Source organism: Dermacentor silvarum, chromosome 5 (genome assembly GCF_013339745.2).
Source record: "Dermacentor silvarum isolate Dsil-2018 chromosome 5, BIME_Dsil_1.4, whole genome shotgun sequence".
Classification (NCBI taxonomy): domain Eukaryota; kingdom Metazoa; phylum Arthropoda; class Arachnida; order Ixodida; family Ixodidae; genus Dermacentor; species Dermacentor silvarum.
The window spans coordinates 103,506,120-103,530,845 of NC_051158.1; the positions used below are offsets into that span (position 1 = coordinate 103,506,120).

Below are 24,726 nucleotides of genomic sequence, written 5' to 3' on the forward strand. Positions count from 1 at the left end.
CACTGATGTGGTGGCACAGTGAGTGTGAAAAAAAATGAGATGGGCAGCAGTATGCACGCCAAGGTGATCACAACAGAGAAGAATAAACAACGAAATAATCTAATATTTGTGCATTTTTGCACAAGAAAGTAGAGAAGGGGCCCAATGTGAATCGACTGTTTTCAGCACACAGCAAGCTTGATGGCTTCTGTAGCCATATTGGAAACCAATTCAAGGGTGGCTACATGACTAAATATGCCACAGAGTTCACATGCCACAGAAATAATTTGCAGAGCCCTTTTACATGTGGCAGGGTTCACATCCATTGATAAGCGCATCAATGATAGAATGCGTGAACGTTGCTCTTTGCTGCACATGGGCACACAGGTGGCCATTTATTCTTTCATTCTTGTGAATGCAGCTATACCTCCAGTTTTGATTATGTGCATGAGATGGCAAAGGCATGTACAACTCTTGAAAGTGAGCTTCTGGAAATGTGCTAATTAAAAAACACAGCTCCCGACATTCAAGCATGACATCTGTTTTTCGCACTGATAATAATGCAAACATTTATAATAACATCTGAACCTTGTTTAGGCGAGTGCAGACATTTAGAATAACATATGAAACCTTGTTAAGGTCAGATGTGGCTGAAGGGATCACACACATACAAAACATTTAGTTGCGATATATCCTTTGAATAACCCTAGAAAGCCTAAAACCCATTTTGCTAAAAGAAAACAAAAACAAACAAATAATAAAAAAAGGTCAAGAAACAACTTGAACTTTGTAACCTAGAAAGTACATTTGTATCCTCCCCCCACCTGAAAAAAAGTCTTTATAAATTAGTAATTAATTATAAATTGACTATCTGAGCGACCTACAATTTAAACTATGGTTCAGTGTGTCGAAGACACTAGCTTGATTTTCGCAAACTTTCCCACACTTATATCAGCATTTTGAGCTACCGAACTCTTGTGTGTCAAAAATGCCATGTTGGGGCATTGTGAAGATCAACTAATATCTCCAAGTCTAACTCTTGTTCTGTCACTTATTTTCTGTCCTCCTGGATTTTATGCTGGTTTCTGTTCTAAAACAAAGCAGCTCTATTTAAAGCATACCAATTACAGAAATGAATTGAGAATATATTTGAGTCAGTTTTAAGAATATATTAAACTAGCACAAACAGGGCACTTATCACTGGAAAACACCAGAATGGTGGCGCTTATTCTCTTGAGATCGAAATGATGCATTCGTCCGTGCTGCTGCATGAACTTTGGGAAATGTCACCCTGTTTTCAATGAGCTGCCCTTTTTGGTAGCATTGCTCCCACGCAGAATAGCCAGTGTGGCCAACAATACATTTGACGTAGCTCCTTGCAGGAGCATCGCAAACCATGGCTCCAATGCTCACCCGAACATTCATCTCCTATGCTTAACACCTCAGAGGTTAGGTCGGAGACTTCTTGCACATATGGCTCTAGGTAATCCTGCAGACATGGCGGCTTCCCTGCACCACCGTACACACTGTCAACAAATGGCGGTGATGCCTCCACAATTTTTATACGGCACAAAATGAACCAAAAGGCAAGCTGGCTACTTTTGTAAAGTCAATGTTGCCTTGTAGCTTCAGTTCACTTGGAACTACTTGCCCCGGCTGCAACACTTGACGAATTTCTTCTGCAAGGCCAAAGTGCACAAATGAACCGTTTTGCTCCACCTGAGCTTTGCGCTCAGTTTTCAAAACTGTCCTAGCATCTTTTGGAAGGTCAGAGATGCCTCTTCGCCGGCAGAAATCGAGGACATCGTTAATGCATGCATGCGTCATATTATGTTTGGAAGCAATTACAGCAAGCTCTTCACTTGCAGACAGTTGTTCGGAAAGTACATGAGAGAGCGTTGGACTACAAGTGAAGGCTATTCCCTCATCTGGCCCAGTGAAGCTGTCTGAAGCAAGGAAGTCATCAGACTCATCACTTGAATCGCTACCTTGGGGACGTCCTTTGTCACTTGAGGTGCTATCAGAGTCGCTGTGCTCACATGAGCACGTACCTGCACTATCTGATTGGAATTCTACAAAAGGAGCTTCTTGTGTGCAGACGTCGTCGACAAAGGCTTCGCTTCTCGACTGCTCATTCAACCGTTTGAACGGAGGCTCACCACCGTCATCCGTGTGAATTGAACTTCGCGATTGTCGGCTGGTTCCCGGCTTCGGAGGCTAAAGTCGCTCTACACTAGAACTGTCTGCAGAGGTGAAGCTTGCAGCTTCGTCATTGGACAAGGAAGGCCATCAAGCTGCGCGAGTCCTAGCTCATTCATTATCTTGTTGTATTCCTTTCTTACGACTCGACATTTCCTCCACTTGGAGGGCATGATGAGCGAGAGGGACGAGTCAGATGCCGAAACCGCAACGCTGTAGCCAGTGCCAAAAAATGCAAGACGACGGCGAGTCGAAAGCGTGGACAGCAGCAGTGCAGTGGGGCAGTCGGTCACAGCAAGGAGCAGTCGACCTGCCAACGCATGAGCCGAATCGAATCGAATCATGGAGGAAGAAAATTTTTTTCCTGGAAGAACAATTTCTTCCTTCATGAAGGAAGTTTTTATTGCAATAGCAATTATATGGACACTTCAAGCAGATTTCTGCCGTCGTCGTCGGCGTGAGGTTCCGTATAAATTCCAAGGGCGATAAAATCTTGCAACCGGGCGCAAGGGAATCTGGCGACGCAATCTCCCACGCGAAAGGAGCAAAGCGGGAAGGAAGCGCGGGAGAGGGGGGAGGGGGGTGGTGGCTTCTACTCTGCCAACAAATGCGTTCATGTACTTTGCGCTTTGCGCTTGCTTCTTTATTATGTTTGCGCCGGTACGGGCTGCCGGTGTTGTCGCGCACGCCGTATCTTGCAAGTGACCTCCAAACGGCTCTGACCTTTGTAATTGCGCTGTGCATTCGGCCGCTCAGTTTTCCGTTGAAGCGATAAACCGCACGAACCTTCGCTCGCTGCGCTTGCTGCCAGCGTTTAGACAGTGGTTGTCTGCGGTCATCGAGTGTGATCTATTCATGTGTGCTTGTGCGCGCTGACACCACGCTTGTTAATTCACTTAGTAAGTGAATGCGTCCAACTTCACGCAGCCGATAAAACTACTATCCCTACTCCAAACATTTTTTTCCTTCCTCCAAGAATCGAACGCATTTTTTAAAGGCCCGTTCGATTCGCCTGCACCACTGTGAACCAGTTTGCGCACCGATTCACGGAAAGTTCAGAAATTATGCAGCTCGATTTCTGCAGCGCAGGCACAGCGCGGCAGAAGAAACGAATACCGAGGTGCAGACCCGGTGCAGGTGTGTGTTTTGTCCGACCAATGTGCACGGCGTGCGTTAAATAGGTCTTGCGCTGCTGGTGTAATCGGCTTCAGAGACGTTAACATACCCGCACTTGCCTAGACACGGCAGATACCCGTGAGCTGGATTTTAACGGCGCTTGTGCATGTGTGCTGTGTCATCTGCTGCGCTGCTGCTACGCACCTGTACCACGGTGTATTAGAATATAAGGTGTGTACATTCTAGGACCTGCACGACTGCACCAAGTCGGCACCGACCGTAGCAAAGGTGCAGCAAAATCGCGAACCAGCCCTGCACCTTTCCTGTGCATTTTGAAACGAACGGCGGGTTTCTCATAATGTTCAAAGGCGCCATTGGCCTTCTAGCCACCGTATCATTGCTGCACCGCTGAAACGAATGAGCTGTTAATAAAGGTGAATCGAACGTCTCAAAGGTATGTTCGATTCTACGTTCGATTCACCTACACCACCTGCAAACCGTAACGAAGCAGCCACTAGTACACTCTACAGCCACGGAAAGCTGGATTGCGCATCGGATTTATACAAACATTAATATACATTTTCTTTTTTTTCGTTTTTTTCATTCAATGATTCTGGTGCTACCCGCGCGACTTGAACGCGCTTCCCGGTATGCTTGTTTTTATTGCGTATCATGCGCCGTAATTAATGAAATAATAATGTACTTTTGTACTGGCGATTCGAGAGGTGGCGCAAAAAAAGAAAAAAAAAAAGAAAAGAGCGTCGGGTCCTCGAATTCCTCTCTCTCCTTTCGTGCCGGAATTTGCGCCATCGCCATCGACGAAAGCTTTGCCTTGTCCGCAACGTGGTAACCGCAGAGACCGAAGTCAACGTGTGCGTGAGTATGCATTTTTTTCCATACGAGAGTTTTCTTGTCGTGATTGTACCTTATGTGCATTCTCATCTACGGGTCAACGTCGTGTGCGAGTATTTGCGTAGTTAATGGCGCGTGCCAAATATGCAGCGAGCGCACGTGTGGCTAGGCGATCGGTCGCATACTACGTGCGCTCGAGATGAGTTCAATCATGCGCGTATGTTATATACTCCGGAATGGTATTGACTAGACCGCTTTTTTGATACACAGAAAGACGTTGGGCGTAGATTTCATGCACGACTTGCGCGATATAGCTACACTATAGATCTTGAATGAGGTCTGTCGGGGATCTAGGCACGTGTTACCCGGCCACAAGCATCGTTTAGAGCAGCGGAGTCTACACGCAACCATGCCCGCCAGGAAATAAATTAGCCGCTTTCGCGAGAAATTACCACGTCACTGCTGCGGCGGTGCCAAACAAAGCCATGTGGATTCTATGCGAACATTAAAGCACCTGAAAAATCATCTAAGAGACTTATTTAGTGCTCGGCGTCTTCTAATGGCTCCCTGTTCGTCCCGTACGAGTGGTGCGTGTTAGTTCCACAATATGAGACCAGCATGTAACACTTTGCTTCAGCCATGTGTTGTTCACAACTTAGCGTAAACATTCAGCGGCTTCCGCTAGCTTTGCTCTCCATGAGAGACGAGCTTAATTGTACCTCATGCAAAAGGATACGTGCTCTAATGAAACCACCGATTTCGTATGCTTGCACAGAAAGCTCCAGCCTTATGCAGTGGATCGACCACATGAATCAAACGGCGCATGTAAATAGCGGAGCGCTTGTGGCACACAATGGATCTTTAGCAAAATCTCTAAAACAGATTCGGTGCATAGAAAACAAACTTCTCAATTGCAGCGTGCCCCCGTACTCGGCGCGGACTAGGCGCAGAATGGCTCCTTATACGCGCGGCGATTATGATGTCATGCTAGCTTCCTTAGGCAGAAATTATGAGATAATGTGCAGCAGTGTCAACACGCTTCTCGGCAAGTCACGAGGTGGTTTACATCAGTAGTAATAGTTCTGCACCAATTGCAGTAAACTTGTGCACCAATTGCTTAATCGTGAGAGTCGCGTTTCCACACAGACGATTTTTGTTCTTCGTGAGACCGACATTTCATTACGTATACAAAATTCATGGGTGTTAAGTTTCGTAATCAGCTGGTCAGGGAGGTTTGCCGCATGTTGCCTGCTCCTGGAACATGTGGCAAACCTCCCAGACCAGCTGCTTTCTGCCGCTGCCAGCAGGCAGCGACACAAGTTTATGCTAGTGCTCTCGTTGCAGCAGGTCACATCCCCACAAGGCAAGTTTTCACTTTTTTTTTCTAAAAACACCAGGCAATTAATTGGGGTAAGTGTCATACTCAATGAAGGTTACCCCAAAATGTGATCGTTCTGCAAAATTTGAGCAAGAACAGTGCAGTGATGAGTGCAAAACCTTGTTTCGAACGGGCGCAGCGAAATTATTCAGCACCCTGTATAAGTTTGACGTACATATCACGGCTAACCTTATGCTCGGCTACCTTAACCGACTGTTGAACTTGTACCTTGAACTTCTATATACCACGTAAATCAAAAGAGTATTATTGTCATCTGTTCCAAACAGCTCAAGTTCAAGATCACGAGTTGATGAGGGCAGTAACTGCAATGTATTGTTGTAGCCCTTTCACTATCTCATGGCTGTATTAAGTGCTCTTATGCTAAATGTACCAATAACTGTACCATGCTTTCCTTTTGTTTTGACCTAATATTGTGTTGCATTAGTACGGTTCTTTTTTCTCGTAATATTGCAACAACTAACATTGGATAAGTAGGAATGACATTGTGTTGTACCTAATCCTTGTACCTGTGACCACAATCCTCTGTAACAAAAAAACCCTGATGGTAAATATAGTGTCCCAGCTGTTATGTAACAAGCTTTATAAATACACAGATAATTTTACACAAATAAAACCAAGTGCATGTTATTCGGAGTCCAGTTGAGAAATGGCCAGTAATTTATGAGGCCTTGGCGCCTAATTAGTTATAGCTAACTCTTATAATTTAGTCATCTATCTGTTTGGGTGTTGATAAGGAAGTTGTATGATATATTAGAGTGACATGCTTCTAGCAAGGTCCACATCATGTTTATTTTTCTCGTGGAGAGAAGCCTGCAAGTATGAAAACTGCCATGCGTCAATGCACCCGTGTGCAAAAGGTTGCTGTGCCATCCAAAAGTCTCAGCGGGGAAGGTTAACTGTTCTTCTTTCTGGGGTTTTACGTGCCAAAACCAGTTCTGATTATGAGGCACGCGGGAACGTAAACTGCTCGTCGCAGGCTAACCACTCGGAGCAGTGCATTTCTTTTATGTTGGTATTTGATAATATCGGGGAGCTGTTGGTGCATTGTGTAAAGAATATTTAAGTTATTATCAATGACAGGGCCAGCTTGCTTACCCACTAAGACAATTTCAGGGCCCTGCAATTCCATGCACATTATCTTTTTCAAATTTCATGGGGTTGGGGGTTCATTGCTGGAAAAAATAAGCACACAATGTGTTCCTCGCTGGAAACGGCTTCTTTTGGTGTCGCTTATGATGCTCAACTCCCAAATTAACATCTTGACAATTAGAACAAATAAAAAGTTGGCTCATTACTTTGTTTTGCTACTTGGATGACGTGCACCATGAATACTAGCGCTTTTTCAACCAAACTCCAAAGAACATGCACTTTGTTTTGTTTGTGTAGACTGAACAGTAATTTACTCATGCAGAAGTACTTTTCTATTTAGTGTCCCTTTAAGACCACGGTGGTCAGGACCAACAGAGTTCGTTTGCCCCCCCCCCCCCCTTCCCTTTTTGTGTATGATGCACTCTGGTATAGCTGTTGAAAATGTTGCAATTATTGTTGACAAGCCCCATTGTTGCATAATTTTCCCCCGCCTTGCTTGCATTGCCTAAATCTGTAAAATTAGCAATGGCTTGAATGTTAACAGCACTCTTGTCATTTTATGGCTGATATCTTGCAGGTATAAAACTGCCTTAGAAGGTTGCATAGTTTGTTAAACATCTGACTTTAAAAACTGTGCACCAAGAGGCTTGCACCTTTTGGCCAGTTTGAATGTTGCCATCCCAAGTTATACCAAATGCAATCTGCATTTTTGCGTTGAAAGGGGCTTGTAATAATAAATGATTCATTGTTTATTGAGATTTGCAGGTGCTTGACTGTCTCTGATGTGTCATAACACTGACTGTTGGTGGCCGGTGGGTGCAACTGAAAACTTGCAAACAATATAAAAACAATGACAAACTAATTCTTTAGTGTCATTCTACAGTTCCTGAGTTATGTTAACTTGTACCACTGATCCTTTGACGTCATCAAAGCTGTGCCAGCTTGTTCACAATGTCTGCGCAGTTTGCTGTGGGCATTTACAGAGGTCACAAATATCTTATTCATGACATTTGTCTGTTGAATGTAGCCTGCACAGCTTAACAGGTTGCTTGTCGTTCTAGTGTCTATTATAATCTGTTTTGAATATCTTTACTTTGTTCAAAGGCACTTATGACGAGGCAAAGAGGAGGGCCAAGAAGGCAGAATGCGAGTCGGCTGTGGACACACGGAGCTGTCGGGTAATTGCTTGTGTTTTTTGTTTTTTTATGCTCATGCTTATGTGAAAGCGGAAGGCAAACTCGGAGCAGGGTTACATTTACAGAGCAGTCGCTCTGTTAACTGGGCTGACCAGGAAGCTAGCAGGTGACAGCATCAGGCTAAAGTGGCAAGTCGAAGTGCCTGCAACAAAGGTTACCAGGATACCGTTCAGTCACTTCTAGATTAATATAATCTTGTGTTGACATGTGCTTGCCTCTTGCATAGCTCTCTATCTGTCCCCCAAAAATGGTGGTGTATGGTTGAGTATATTGGACCAAAATGTTCTTTCTTTTACTGGAGAACTTTTTTTAAGGTAGCTGCATTCTTTTCTTTTTTTTAAATATCCATGCTAGTTAAACAGTCCACTTTTTCTTTTATGACTATACCTTTGCCTTGAAAATTTCTGAATTGTTGATTTAGAATATAGTTGCTCAAAAATAAATGTACATGCATAAACATTCTATTTAGGCATTGAAGCTGGCTATGATGAAGAGGGGCGTGCTGCTTCACCTCGACTGGACCTGCCTGCACCCCGTGAGCTTTCCATAAAATAACCATTCAGTGTGTTTAACTGCCCAGCTCTGGTCTTTTTAGGATTCTCGAACCTAATGCGGTCACCATTAGGGTCGAACACGTGTGCGATGACCAGTCAAGTTTGAATTAATTTTAGGATTGGTATAATAAAAGTTAATCCCATAGAAATCTATAGGCTTCAACCTTTGAATGGAATCGAATATGCTGGAGTCAGCTTAGGAAGTAGGCTGTGGTAGCACTTTTATTTTGCATGTGGCTGGAAAGCTTGTCAATGCGTTGCTGTACAGATCAATATGCACAAATCGGCATTTGTTTTGGCCTATCTGAGCAATGAATTTCTAAAAGCAGATGGCACTGAAAAATAAACCGAGACATTCTTGCTATTGGTGCATTAAAGCAGCACTGAACCACCCCTTGATCTTGGCAAGCAAACACATTCTACATGTAGCGGGAGTAGCTAAGAAGCAGTCTTAAAGATAGCTTTCCAGAGGGCTGCTCCTCACCATTTTTAAAATGCTGGCTAGCTTCCAGTAGGCATTATGTGGTCAATTCTTGTGACAAATTACTTGTGTTTATACCCTGTCAGATTTATTAGAGAGAATTAGCAAGTGGGTAATCGACAATTGCCAATGCATCGCCACTCCTTTATCATTCTTAAAAGTTTTGTCTGATTCCCATCTTGAAAAGTTACCATAAGTTTCCTTCGAAAAAATAAAGGTGAGGTGTGATAGGCCTGTCATTGCTACTGGCACTGCCCCGGCTTAAGAGAACCAATGAGTTGAGGGGTAATAGGGAAAGTAAATATTATGCTCCGAATGCCTTCGTTTATGAGGCCTTTTCAAACATTTTTAAAAAATTGTATTCCTTGGAAAAACGGTGCACTCAACAGCAGAATGCGTTTCTCAAATCTTGGAAAAGGGCTCTGCAGGGCCCCTATAAAAGTAATTATCAAAGAGGCTATGTGCTAGAACTCTTCCAGGAAGGCAAGTTCAAGTTTGAAATGTTCGCAAGAAGTTTAGAGAGTTTCTACGATCTGAAGAATGGCCCATCGTATGCTGAGCTTTGATCCTTAGTCACACGCAAGTTTGGAAGGTGAATTTAATAGTGTGTTTTAGAAGGAGCATCCCCCAAAACACAAACTCCTTGGTACGCCTTTTGGGTTCTATTGTACATTGGGTTGACAGCCTACCCTAACTGAGTCCCCTGTTTTTATAAGTCCCTGGTCTCTACCACCAGATCACTGTACAGAACTTAGAGGCTTAGAAGTTCTCAAGTAACTTTCCTTTAATATCTCACCATATTATGTGTAATGCCATTTCTAGAGTAGCTAGAATAGAACGGTGCGACTTATGTACGTTTTTTTGTTTTTCCGTGAAAACTGCCGTCGAAAACGCATTCGATGTTATGGCCATGCGATGCGCGCTGGTTGACTTAATTGCTGCGTGTTCTGTGCGCGCTATCAAGGTGCCAAGTTCTCGTGATCGAGTTCCCGAGCACCGTGCGATGAGGACGGAGCAGCAACGCAAGCGGCGGCAGGTCGACCGTGAGTCGGCTGATCCCGAATTTGTCGCATCTGCAGATCGCTGTCGAGATACAGCGCGCGCTGCTGTGCAAACTGCCCAGTTGCTACCAGCGTACAAACCGCCTTCCCGCTTTCCTCCCTTGTGCGCGATTCGGCTCACCGTCGGACGCTTTCACTCGCACATACAGAGTATGGTGCACGAGGACGATGTTATCGCCCTTTATCGCCCTTGGACTTTATACGGAACATCGCGGCAACCACGACGGCAGAAATGCGCCTGGAGCGGAAATATATGGTACCCTTACTACAGTGAACTAGAAGCACCCTTACGCTTGCGCGTGACCCACGTTCACGGAAAGAAACGTGACGATTTTTTTAAATCGCTTACCGAACGAAGAGGTGCGTCTTATACACCGGGTGTGACTTATTTACGTTTTTTTTCTGGAAAAGCTGCCGGTTTGAGGGGGTGAATGTTATACAAAGGTGCGACTTATAGACCGCAAAATACGGTACTCCCCATTAGACAGAATACCTCTCCTTCTATTGCTGGAAGCACCCTTGAAAGTCTTTAAATACCTATGAATTTTTGTCACCGAGACCTGTACAAGTCCTGATACTTTACATTTACCAGTGTGCTCTGAAACAGCCAAATATGCCATAAATGTACCATTTCTGCTGTGAAGTAAATATTTTTGTGTTTCAGCGGTGCTGCTGCGGGTGCAGCTGGAGGTGTGGCAGCAGAACAGGGACGTCCTGCATGAGCTGCAGCAGCTGAGGAATGAGGTACTGCATGAGGCATGAGCCTGCCTTGTCGACGGTGCCTCCAGTTCTTCCTCGGCTACCTGCCGACAGTATTGACGAATTAGGGGCAGCCGTGCGGGATGAGACTGTGGCTGCCCCCTTGGTTTGTACTGCCGTTTTATTTTTAATTATAAGGCTATGTAACATGTGGAAGTTCTGTGCTGTTTCATGAAACATGCTGTGGGTTCTATGTGAAGGAACTTTGCATAGCACACACTAAAGAGTTCTTGGAAATAATTTCTTACCTGCTGTATAGTTTCTAATGACATATTTGGACTGGACCTTAGTTACATAAACCTGCATCTAAATCTAAGCGTACACTAGTGTTCTTGCAACGAGGCCTCATCGAAATGTGACCATGACTGCCAGAATCAAATGTTTGACCTCCAGCTCAGCACCGCAACGCCATAGGCACTGAGCTACCACAGTGGCTTGCTGAATCGGTGATTTCCAGCAGCTCTCCGTAGAGATACATTCATGAAGCAGGAGTAAGTCGTTAAGTTCATAAACATGCATTGCTGATATAAAATGCAAACTGTGGCAGCTTTCTATAGAAGGACACAATGCAGAGCACTTGTGAATAAATTCTTTTTGTTGGACGAGTTGGCACTTCGTGAATGATAAATAGCAGTGCAAACAAGTGGGACACAGTACAGGAAAAGGGGTGCAATAATGTTCTGTATATACTGTATTTACCTCATTTTAATCTACAGTTTTGTTTTCTAAATAATAGAGTTTGAAAATTGCATTGCAATTGGATATGTTATGAAAACCACATTTGCCGCATGTCTGGTGTACCTGTTGTCGAATTGCCTCATTGCACTAACATTTTTTTTCTTGTGCTACAAGCTCATGAAACAAACTCCTAAACTATCTAGTTTCATGCATTGGTTCAAAGCATTTTCTAGAGCACTAGCAATTACTATAAGAATGTAAACCCACATACTCTGTGGCCCCTGTTACTTTTATTGCACTACTCTGATTTTTCTGTGCTTTGCTTTATCTGCTACTATGCTACATATATGTAAGAGAATTTATGCCCTTCAGATTGAATAAGTGAAATACCATATTTACTTGTGTAATGGACGTGCTCGCATAATGAACGCACCCCCAACTTTCGTCGTCAAAATTTCAATTTCTATTTCTCCCGCGTAGTAAACGCACCCTGAACTTGCTGCCGTGAAGTAGGAGAGACACAGTACGATTCGGCGTCCGATATGGCATTTGGTGGGTACGATTGTATCGGACGCCGATTTGTACGTGTCTCCTACTTTTATTACGGTAGCAATCATATGGACACTCCAGGTGCATTTTTGAAGTCGGCGCCAACGATTGCGGCTCTATCCCGCGTTCGAGGGAAGAAAGCGGGTAGGAAACGCGCCGTATTTCGTCGTGTGCATGGCGCCGCTGGGAGGGGAGGGAGGCGGCACAGCAACTGCACATTGCACGGCCGCGCGCGCCTTATCTTGAAAACGATCTGCGTCGGAGGCTGAGTCTAGGTGCGACGGCGGCTTATACTTTTGTGCGTACTCCGTTATTGCCGCTCAGTTTGCGTTGAAGCGATACACGGCATGAAGGTCACTTCACTCGCTGTTGCTGAAGCGTTTCCTCACACCAGCATTTCGACAGGGATTGTCCGCGGTCATCGAGTGTGATTGGTTCATGTTTGCCTGTGCGCGCTGACACCATGCTGGTTAAATTACTTTGGAAGTTTATACGGGCGATAGAACTACTATCCTTGCTTTGTTTGTATAGCTCTCTGCGCATTTGCTATCGCAATCGATGGTTTGCCTTTCGGACGAAACTGCGGCTTTCTTTAGAGGTGGCCGCGGAAAAACAAATCGTTCAAAATTTTACCCTGCATAATAAACGCACCCCCCCCCCCCAACTTTGCGCATAATTTCAAGGAAAGAAAAGTGCATTCATTATGCGAGTAAGTACGGTATTGTAATGGGGGTACCCCATTTTCCATGTCTAAATGACAAGGTTTGGGAAAGTCAGTCAAATTGTGAGCAGCTCGAACCATTGCATTGAACATTCATGGCAAAAACAGATGCTGGCCATAGAGAGAACACGGTCCCCGTGAAGGGGAAATAGCATTGTTTTATATTTTTTCACCTTGGTTGCCATCTGTTTTGTTTTTTGACATGCTTTTTCCCACCCAGTTTAAACCTACAATAAACGTAATGCAGACCAAAATAGTGTTGTTGAAGGGGTTATATGTTCTGCCTTCCGCATGAAGCCTTGTTCACTGACATAGTGGTTGGCCATATGCCTGTTGTAGCTAAATGAAATCAATACTAGTCAGTGAACAAGGCTTCAGTGTAGAAGCCGAAACATCCTTTCGACAAGCAAGTCGAAGCAAGTGTCAAACCTTCCCATGTCTTACGTGGTTGCCTTCTGTGCCATGATGCTATGAGAGGGAGAATGCTAAACGAAACCTGGCTGTAGAAAAACTTGTATAAATTAGGTATTTAGTGCACTCTGGGGTTTGCCAGTATATTTCTGGGGTTTTAAAGTCCGGCACCTTTACGTAAAGGGACAGACAACTGCTCAGAACATGAATTGAGAAAACCGCTTGTGGAAAAACGACCTGTCCTACTGGTTAAAATAAGCCATGTTTTTCTCATTAAATGTGGATTTACATTTTTATTAATTTCCCAAAAGTTGCGAAAAATGACCCTTGGCGCCCCACATGGCAAAAACATGCAGATGCATAAGTGGCCCGAAGAGGAGGGAAAACTGGAACTTGGTATTGATTCAGGGTAAATAAGGAACAGCGCACTGAAAACGTAGACGAAGGGAGACTTCACACACCACAAGTGCTGACTTTCAACTGGAAAACTTATTGAATGAACGAATTTATGAACACTGGAACTGTGCATGCACTCGTGGTTAGATCAGGTGATACTAAACAATAATGAATTTAAGAAAATAAAAACCACCACACTGCTCGGCTGTCAACGATTTGCGTGGTCTAAAAAGGAAATTTATCTTTCTTGGAAGACTATTTTAGGCTGACTAATGCAACCTGGTCCTGCTTTCTGTATTCTATAGGCCTCGCAAATTTCATGTGTCAATTGGTCTATGTAGCGAAAGAGAATCTCGGTCCGAGAGAATTCTGCAGTGCGCCCGAAATTCCAAATGCGAGGTGCAAACAGTGCATTTTGGTGCTCCCTGAGGCGCACGTTTACACACCGCCCTGATTTTCCCACGTACACTCGGCCACAGGTGAGGGGGATGCTGTAGACGATTGCAGTGGCGCAAGGCACACGCATATCAGTGTGCCTTACAGGGCAGGCATTCTTGTTTTGCATTTGCACCTTTCTCCCTCCACACATTTTGTAACTGCTGCGCAGATGCTACCCACTTTCTTTCTGGCTGAAAAAAAACAACAAATCTATGCCATGCCACGATTCCCCCCCCCCCCTTTTTTTGTTTCAACCTGTGCGAACGCTAGTGGCCATAGCATGCTTCAATTCTTGCACGAGCTTTCCACAAGACAGCATGCTATTGGTGTCTTGTGGAAAGCTTGTGCGAAGAGTAAAGTTTGGAGAGTAAAGATGCGGCACCAAGAAGCAAGCCGTTAGCCATACATCCACTAGCGTTCGCACAGGTTGAAGGGCATGGCAGGCATCGTGGCATGGCATAGATTTGTTTTGTTCTTTTCAGCCAGAAAGGAGGTAGTGTCTGCCCTGTAAGGCACACTAACATGTTTGTGCCTTGCACCACTGCAATCGCGTACAGCATCCCCCTCACCTGTGGCCTAGTGTACGTGGGACAATCGGGGCGGTGTGTAAATGTGCGCCTCAGGGAGCACCAAAATGCACTGTTTGTGCCTCGCATTTCGCAATGCATTGCGATGACTGCGGGTGCACTGCAGAATTCTCTCGGACCAAGATTCTTTTTCGCCACAGACCAATTGACGCATGAAATTTGTGAGGCCTATAGAATACAAAAAGCAGGACCAGGTTGCATTAGTCAGCCTGCAATAGTCTTCCAAGAAGAAATTTTCTTTTTAGACCACGCAAATCGTTGACAGTGGAGCAGCGCGATGGTTTTTATTTTTGTTAATTCATTATTGTTTAGTATCACCTGATCTTACCACGAGTGCATGTCATAAATTGTTCACTGCCTTCCAGGTGCATGTGCAGTTCAACTGTTCATCAACTCGTTCATTCAATAAGCTTACCAGTTGAATGTCCACACTTGTGGTGTGTCTACGTCTCCCTACGTTTTCAGGACACTGTTCCTTATTTACCATGAATAAGAGGCCTATCACATGGCTTTTTATTATTGTATGGGATTCATGGTATTCTTATTAGTATTGAAATGCACTCCATATTTTCTGGTATTTTTTGCCGTAAAATATGCTGATAAGCCTTCGTTTGTAGTGAAAGTGGCACTGCCTTTGTTTTTGATGAGTTGGCTTGGTAAGTCTATCGACAGAATAATGATAACGGAGGCCAGGCAGCCATGATGTGGGTGTGTATTTTGGGAAAAAACGCTGTACAAATGTAAGAAGGTCTGTACGACAATGCAAACTTATTGTACCAGCTTTGTATTTTCAGAAGTTGTTCAAAGGGCCAAAATGTAGGCAGTTAACTGCAGTTGCACTCACTCCTGTGAAATCAGAATGATAGGCTGCTTTCACAATTTGCGAAGCTGCAGGTGCAAACATTGCTGAGGGTTAGCTTTTGGTTACCATAAAACTAGGTCGTTAAAAACTGGTTGTCAGTCCCTTTAATGCAAAATGTGAAGGTCTGAAAATATGTCGGTATGCCTTTAAGCTGTTTTGTGCCACACGTATGTACATCTGACTTTCCTGCACTCTAATGTCACATCCCTTAATTATGCATTCGGAATTTGCATGGAAGTAGAATTGGTGCACTTACAAATGACAGTGAAAGCTTGGAGAAGTAATTACTATGAAACATAGTTACTGTGCTAAGGGTTATGAAACACAAACATGAAATGCACAGAACAGACAAGACCTGATGCACTTCGTGTTTGTGTTTCTTCCAGTAACGCTTAGGTGTTGTGGAGCACATTTACAATGAAAGTGCATTGCGTCACAAACCCCTTCCAGCATAAATGTCTTGCTTAGCACTCAGCTAAAAATTCACTTCACTTGGCAATAAATTATATTCTGGTAGTATTGGGTAGATTTTTCAACTTGAAAACATTGCCACATACAACGCTCATTTCCAAATCTCTGGCAATTTTTGTCTTTTGCAGCGCAAGCACCTCCTGCAAATAGGAGGGAAGTCGCTGCGCGAGGTGGCATCGAATTCCATGAAGGCTGTAATGGCACACCCCGTCCAAGTGCTTTACAGCCTTCATAGCAGGAAGGGGAAGAGGGCATTCATCAATTTGAAGTTATGCCGGATAGTCACAGGTAAAGCTTCCTTAGTCATCCTTTTGCATCGTTGAAGTATTTTGTATACAGCCGAACTCCTCTACAGCGAAATGGCTTGCATAACAAGAGATTGTACTTGCCAAAATCCTGTCTTTCATATGAATTGTCAACTTCTACAACAATGAAATTTGGGCGTCCCTATTGGCTGATTTCATTTTTTACTAGGAAAGCCACGTACTCAGCCACCACTGCCCTTGCAGAAATTGCGAAAGTGTGCTCTGCACTAGCACCAATGGCAGCTTAGGTTAATTGCTTGACGAGCATGCCGATGAATTGCATCACACCAGGCAGCTTACACGTTTAGCATCAGCGGGTGAGACAGTTGAATGTGTCTCCGTTAGTAAAGACATGGTGTGATCATCACTGATGATGTTAACGCTATGTTAGGGTGGAAAAACAGGAATGTCAACGAAGGCAACAGGGATGAAGATCCTGTAAATGGATCAAGAATTTTCATGGCGGGGAAGGTGATAGCAGCATTTAATTATCCACAGCAATACTTTGCGTATCCTGCATTTCGCCGCTGAGCATGCTGTGAACCTCGATTCAATAAGGTTGGCTGCGGTTGCAAATTCTGTCAGATAAACTGTGTGCTAAAGACTTCGCAACTTATTTCACCAAGTCTCTTGAGTCCATGTTAAGGTTTTCTTTTGTTGAATGTGTTTGCCTGCTCTATTGTGGGTGATCTTTACGGTGTATGTTGTATGGACTAATTGTGGTCTTTGTATGGTTGTGTGCAGATGTCATCTGTGCGAAAGGGGAGGGCCGACCTGACAGAAGCACAGGACTGCATTAAGAGGTGGTTGCCAGGGTCTGTGGACAGGGGTGGTGGCAGGAAGAGGCGTTTCGCAGAAACGTTTTAAGCAGAGCAGCCCGATGATCCCTCCCTTCGGGGCAGGAATCATTGCCGGCCCACTGCTGCCCTCTCCCTGCCCCTCCCTAGCCCTCAGGTCCCTGGCCATTCCACCGTCGGCGCCTCCTGTCCGGCTGCTGCCGCCCTTGCTCCTGCAGTCCCTGCCGCCCCTGCCCCTCCTCCTGCTACTGCCCCTGGAGCTGAGCACCCCTACTGATGCCTGCATCAGTTCAAGAACTGTATTGTAAATAGTATTCTAAATAAATTATAATTTTGTTTATGCTTTACGTGTGTCTGCAGGAAGTTTCCTTCCCGCACTTATTTCTATCACGTTTCCTTCGCTACTAATTGTATAGACAGTAAGCTAGCATACAAGCAACAGAATGGCTGAGTACAGGCTATGCTTCAAGCACATTGGATATTCTGGAAACGCGTTGGATACAAAATGGCTGAGCACTGGATATTCTGGAAACGCGTTGGATACAAAATGGCTGAGCACTGGATATTCTGGAAACGCGTTGGATACAAGATGGCTGAGCACTGGATATTCTGGAAACGCGTTGGATACAAGATGGCTGAGAACTGGATATTCTGGAAACGCGTTGGATACAAAATGGCTGAGCACTGGATATTCTGGAAACGCGTTCGATACAAAATGGCTGAGCACTGGATATTCTGGAAACGCGTTGGATACAGAATGGCTGAGCACTGGATATTCTGGAAACGCGTTGGATACGAAATGGCTGAACACTGGCTCTATGCTCGAACTACATTGGATCCTACAATGGCAAACTGTACGGCAAATCTTGGCTCGAACAGTGGATGGACCTTGGATCGGGTTGCACTTTGCCATGATGCCAGGATTGGGCCAAACTTCGTACCAATTTCTGCGAGCATTGGACCATGCTTGGCCCAGTGCTGTCGTGCTGCCTGGGTAACCATGTCCACTCTATTCTGCAGCAAAAAGAAATATCTGGCAGTCGCACATGAATCACCACTAGGCTAAATTTCAACAATGTGAGCTTGCCCGAAAGCGGGCTGCTTGCACCATGTCGCACGAAGAAAGTGCGTCGATTCAGCATGATGCGAGTCACACCGCAGGCATACCCACTGGTGTAGCACTCTTCCTGGTGTTCTTTTAAAGGTGCATTCAGGGTCACTTGGCGTTGTGATGTCAGCGATTGAAGGGCGAGAGGTGGAGGAGCTGCGGTGTTCTTGGGATGACAGGCATCGCGGATATGGCCTTCTCCACACCGAATGAAAAACTTGTGTAGCAAATATTTTGAACTAGGTTAGGTATGTATATGCTGCAGCAACAATCCGGAGACCATTCAGCACATCCTAATGAAATGCGAAGGGATACACCTAGGGAAACCCGTAAGTAACCTAGGCCTTCCTGAAGCGCTCGAATATAAAGGTCACGGAGGCATCAACCACTCCGAAGTTCAGATAAGCAAGAGACGCTTAGGGTATCGGTGGAAAGAAAGCAGAGAAGGCCCTCATACGGGCGGAGCTGTTACAGGCATATGCAGCAGCACCAGCTAGATAAAGGTGTTTTAAAGGGGAACAAATGAGGCGATGTCTCCAACAATCATAGAATGAAAAACATGCATAGCAAATATTTTGAACTAGGTGAGGCATGTCTATGCTACAGCTAAAATCCGGACGCCATTCAGCTCATTTTGATGGAATGCGAAGGGATTCAGTTCATCTAATCAGGCTTGTAATAACGTACATATTCGAGAAGCGGTGGGAATTAAAGTGGATGGAAGCATAAACGGGTCTGCAGTCCAGATAAGCAAGATACACTTAGGGTATTGGTGTAAATAAAAAAGTCACAGGCCTGCGCGGCACACGCAACACAGTCACAGTGTAAGCTGGTCGAGCGGCGCAAGAGTAGCTCCAACTTTGGCACCAAGTACAACAAGGTCTTCGCGGCAAAGTCTCTTCGCCTCGATTTTACCGAGAACTATCCGAACTGTCCGGTGGGCGTCGATGGGGAGCTGCGGCTTGTAATGCTCTCTGCACAGCAGTCTGCTGAGCCCGATGGTGCCTGGTGGTAGCCGCGCACGTAGCTCTACGATTGACTTCTTCAGCAGCGGTTCGTACCTTGCGAGGAGACGCCATAACCTGTAGCGAAGAGGTACCCGGAATACGTGGCACACATCTAACATCGGGATAGCGTTGATTGCGCGCCTCGTCCGAATCGCGCAGCTTCTTAATCGCATCTAGTCGCACGCGGTGGTTGCAGGCACGCTAACTAGATGGCACCACCATACTGGTGGAGGCTTCCGTCGTCTGCGCCTGCGCGCCTGCCTATAGGGCGCGTATAAAGGGAATTATCTTCTGCCTGATAGCAAGCGCTTGCGTGGCTCACTAATGGGAGCGCTGCAGCCGTACCAACTTGTTCCAGAGGGTAAAAGATGGGGGTCTGGGACTGGGTCACCTCTTTTTACGGCAGTTGGTAAACCGCTTCGTGTTTTTTCGGGACGCAACAGACCCGTTTCTGCGTACTGTATGCCAAATGAAGCTATGCCGACGGCTGCCCAAGTACGTTGTTTCAACCGAAGAGCTTTCGGGAGGGATTCGTGGTTACTACGAAGAAATTGTATCGAGTGTAAAATTTCTAACGGCGCGGTGTTCGAATGTTTACCTATTCAGTGTGAAACGGAAAAAACTGAATTGTGATTTGTGTCACAGTGTTTTACCAGTGCACTTGTACAGGTCCGTGTACAGTGGAGGCCCAGGCAGTGAGGTGTTAAAGAGAGTAAAAAAACGCAGGTGCCACCGGGAACGAAAACTTTCTTTTTTTAAATTACACACCGAAACAGTAGCAGTTAAAAAGTCTTTGGAGGAAAAGGAATTCTTTGTACCGTGAGGAACAAACACACTGTTTCATTTGCAAGCAGCCAGAGACAATCAATCATGTTTTTTTACACTGTTGGGAAGGCGTTTATTTTTGGGATGCCTTACAGAGAACAGTAAAAAAAGAATTTCCACTTGACCCGTATGGCATTCAGTACTTAATCGTAGATAACGAGGATGGGGTGCCTTTTGATTTAATTATGTGTATGGGCCTGCACTGTATTTGGCGGTCCAGAATGGCAGGATATTACGTTGATAAGGATGCACGGCGTGCACGAATTTATTTTCGTGAGAGCATGCACTGGTTTGTTGAAATCAATAAGGCATTAGCGGAACCCCCCGAGTGGCTCTCAAGAGTAGAGCCGCTTGTGGATCTGCGTGAATTCTAATTAGAAGCAGCCAGCACGGTGGTGGTTGAATACGCCTTCCCCTACTGTACATTGTAACTGTATATTGTACTGTACCTTTTGTGAAAAGCTATGTGTCAAAGCCAGGTAATAAAAAAAAAAGCTTGCGTGGCTCCATGATCAAACGAGTAAAGAAAATGCCTATACAACCATCAGTTACAACCTTTCAGTTGCACACGAACACACTCGCTGTTAAAACCTGGCTTAAAGATCAAGGCATCTTTGTACCCTGGACTACTGACTGCTCCTTATGCAAGAAACCAGAAACGATCCAGCACGCATTTCTAGATTGTTGGGACCCAATCTTTACTGGGATGTGCTTCAGCGCACATTAAAGAAACAATTACCCCTTAACCCATATGGCATTCGTTTCTTGCCGGTAGATGTATCCGAGGATATTCCGTACGATTTAATCGTGGTCCTCGGACTCCACGACTTGTGGAAAACGAGAATGGAATATCGGCATGCTGATAAAAATGTATGCCCAGTTCGCGAACATTTTATTGAAAGTGTTGTGTGTGTGCGAGATGAGTATGGCGTTCTAGCCGATCCACTAGACTGGATATGTATATTTGATGTGTTGGCAAGTATGAAAAGATTTTAATCCCGCGGTAGCCAAAGTCTGGCTGCCACGTTTTATTTCCTGTAACGTGTTATTTCGGCAATAAAGAAAAAAAAATTGCGTGGCTCCATGGTAAAGTATCCGACCCCCACGCACCGGGCCTGGGTTCGATCCCGGCGGAGAGCGGGTACTTTTTTTCGTTCCGGCGATAGCGGTTACGGGAAGGCGGCGGCATCATCGAGACCAGAAACAGCTATTGGAATGAGCTCATAACTGCTTACGCTGTAAAAGGGAGGAGATAAATACGACCTCATCTGTTACAGGTATAGTGAGCAGCACAAGGTAGATTGAGATATTTAGAAGGAAAAACCGGAATGAACCCATTACGACCTATGATATAGCTGCCAGTACGATTTTCCTCGTGGTTTGTGAAGAGTTAAAAATTACTCAAATATTATTTCTTCGAAATATTGTTGCAAAATGTTTGTAGCTCTCAAGTTAAACTAGTTTACTACATCTAGCACACTGGTCGCACGGGTTTTCAATGGCCAAGGCACTTGTCATTGCGCTCCTACCTGCTTGTATAAAATTTTAGAAGCGCGATTTTTTGAAGCATAAAGTTCCCGTGCAATTCTAACATCTACGTGGTGCTCGGGCGTGGAAAAATCGGCATCCCAACTGATTTCCGCCTATATTGTAGTAGTGACCGGTACCATCTGCCATGAGCGTCCAAATACACATAAAGTACCGCCCAGAAGGCACGGAAACGGCCCCGACAATATCGCGAGTGTGGTTAAGGTGCCCTGAATGATGGTATTTCAATGAAACCATTTTGGCGGAATAATCTTGCTGCTTTTGCTTGCCTACGCTATCCGCCGTCGTCGTTCACGGCGAACGCGTTGGTGTTATCGTCGTCACCTTCCTCTCATCCCGATCTTCAGCTGGTTCAGGCGGCACAATCACAATAGCAATGTCCTCATCTATGTTTCCTACACGCTCAACTGCACCTCACCTAGAGCATCGCGCAAGCTACATAACGGCTTCCATCTGCGCAAGTTACCTAATGGCTTCCTTCCGAAGAAAAACACTGTATTCATGCTGCAATATAACCCCCCCCCCCAAAAAAAAAAAAGAAAAGCGCTGATGTGTAACTGCTAACGCCCGCTGTACTGCACAAAATACACCAAATTTTGAATGCGTGTTTCGATGTTTTAAATGTGTATGCTACAGCAAATTTAGGAGTCCACTCATCACATAATGGAATTCGAAAGGATACATCGAGTGAGACCCGCAGGTGACGTATACCTTCCAGAAGCACTTGGATTTAAAGTAGACGGAAGCATCAACCGGGCAACAGTCGAAATTTGCAAGATACGTTTAGAGTATTAGCGAAAAGAAAACAGAGAAGAGATTGATACGATCGGATCTGTTACAGGCATAGGTAGCGTTACACGGTAGACATAGAAGTTTTGAAGCGAACAAATTCCGTGCCCTTCCGCTATGCGAAGATGTAAGCCCACCGAAGCTGTTGGTTTTGTTTAATTATATTCTAAACTTTTTAATTTGGTGGTTATGGTAAATGGTTGAAAACACAAAACATTGCTACGTTGTGACCTTCATGGTCATGTATAAAACATGAAATGTCCCAGCGCCTCTTCGGCCGGTGCACCTAATTTCACTTGTTGCCATGGCGAAGGGTGTCGTGTGGGAGCTAATAATTTTTCCCAATTGTCCTAAGTATTTCTGGGGAAAGACAGATCCTCGGCGTGTTCATCATATAGCAGGTAGATTGGGGTATTGTTATAGCCCTATGCTATTGCCAAGTAACTTGTGCGCTGTTCCTGATCACTGACGCTTCGACAGGCATCCTCACAGACTAGCGTCTGGCCAACAGCGTTCACAGCTCCGGCGCATGGTATGGCATCTTCTGGATCGTAAACCCACATCACGCCCTTAATTTTGTCGTCATCCTCATCACCGTCTCGGTCATCTGGGATGGTAAGCAGTTGTTTGTAGTCAATCCGGCCACCGTTAATTTTATTGGTACAATAGTGTAGTGACTAGGTAATTGTGCCCCGCTATCACATTTGCCTTTCTGACGAGTCCACGTTTATACGTAGGCTTTGCGCGCGTGATAAGGGTAGGTTAAGGGCGCGTTACAGGTACCCGAGTCTACAGGGGTTTGTGCCATTGAGCTTGGAGCAATTCTTGCACTATCACCTGAATCGGCCTACTTGTTTTTTGTTTTTTGTCAACATCTCGGACACATTTTTTTCCAGATCCTAGCCATAGACAGCTTCGCTCCATAAAAAAATTAAGGAGATGCATACAAAATGCTAGTATGACAAATATGCATAGCATGCCAGAACAAATCAAACAAGCTAGGGGACTATTTGTCACCACCCCGATTAAAGGGGATGCTAATAGATAATCATCGGCGCCATCGGCAAATCTGTAACTCCGAACGAGTGCGGACTCTACCACTTGTGTCCCTGCGGTATATTCGGCGTCCAAGAGGTCCCGTTAGAGTGTACTAAAATACCACGCTTGCACATATTACAGGCACACCAACTCACTTTACATCACCGCAATACACTGTCATAATACATCGTAATACAAAATGATACTATAGCGAGTTTGTTATGGATTACATTGAAGATTGAAGTCGTAGTATCTACAGTTTCAGTGATAGGTGGATAACCACCTACCATAGGGAACGTTCAGTTTCTTTGCTGCCAGAGCTGCCTTGGAAGTCATTCATGTGTCGTTCAAATCAAGTGAAAAAAATCAGAACTCAGGAATTGGTATGTAATACTAAACAACATTGCCAACTGGTGCTGAACTGATAAATCTTTATATTCAGAAGTATTATCTACATTTTGCCGGTCGCCTTAGCCAATAGTACATCTAGCATAAGAACTCACTAACATATTCTCTTGCGAACACTGCTTGCATTAGAAGTTTTTGTGAAAGTGACCTTAATGTTCAAGAATATGTGGTCTTTTAAAATTGCCTGTCATATGTGAAGTGTAATTTGTCGTGCACGCTATTCAACGCCAATGAAAAAAAAAAAAAACCTGCCGATGTGTCAGCCTCCGCTGTGCCATCACACTAAATGTTCAAGAATACACGTTGAACTGCAGTACATTTAAAAAATAAGTGTAAAATCTTAACTCACCCGAGTTGATAAACTGCCAAATGATGGCCATCCCCATAACATCACTGATGGATTTGTAGCAATACATTTCTTGGAATCGTTCGTTCCCCCGGTAGTCGCTGCGGTATCCTTGCTCTAAAAGGTTTCGGAGCAGGCCCCATGCAATCAACACTCGCATTCCATGCGTGCCCACTTCTTTAGACTCGAGCGCTTTTGCCAGAAGAAGAGGGAGGCTCCTGATGTATTCTATCGTATCACTTCCTTGGTATGTGTTGTCCGTGTACTTGGCAATTGACCCGGCCCACTTTTCTGCGAAGAAGCAAAACAACGTTTCATGAACTGGCCGAAGCAGAACAACGTGATGGCCTAATATCTCAGAATGTATTGGGCCATTACGGCACGACCAGTTTGATTTTACAAAGCCAACCTTAGGAAGTTTTTCATATAACGAAGTGCTTTTCCTTTGCTAAGCACATTCATATAGCGCAAAATGAACAATCGACAGTCACTTAACTATCCATACGTGATTTGAATGCGAAAGCATTAGGACTTCTCTAAGCAATCACCTTAAAATAAAACTCCAAGCTAATTCACCCTAATTCTCCTTGCTCTAATTTGTACTTACCTTAGTCCAGCCTAATCAACTTGAATTCAGCTTATTCTCTATCCATCATAACCCACCAAAATTCACCTTAATACACTTATCTCTATCTAAATCAACCTTGCTCTAATTTGTACCAACCTTAATCGACCTAAATCCAAAGTAATATCTCTT

General features: G+C 44.7%; 2 protein-coding genes across 2 annotated transcripts in view; both read left to right on the top strand.

Annotated features, from left to right (window-relative positions):
* The window catches only part of LOC119452527 (uncharacterized), a 369,508-nt gene extending 360,652 nt beyond the window's left edge, over nt 1–8,856 (top strand). Inside the window, exon 3 of the mRNA XM_049668333.1 lies at nt 8,842–8,856. The gene's annotated coding sequence lies outside the window, so the exon portion shown is untranslated. The remainder of the gene's footprint in view (nt 1–8,841) is intronic.
* LOC125945931 (uncharacterized) lies at nt 7,833–17,245 on the top strand. Its single transcript, XM_049668334.1, has 4 exons — nt 7,833–8,365; nt 10,591–10,791; nt 15,927–16,086; nt 16,848–17,245. Exons 2-4 carry the CDS (start codon nt 10,666–10,668, stop codon nt 16,901–16,903), a joined length of 342 nt encoding a protein of 113 aa, XP_049524291.1. The 5' UTR covers nt 7,833–8,365; nt 10,591–10,665; the 3' UTR covers nt 16,904–17,245.
* Nucleotides 17,246–24,726: the final 7,481 nt, after the last annotated feature.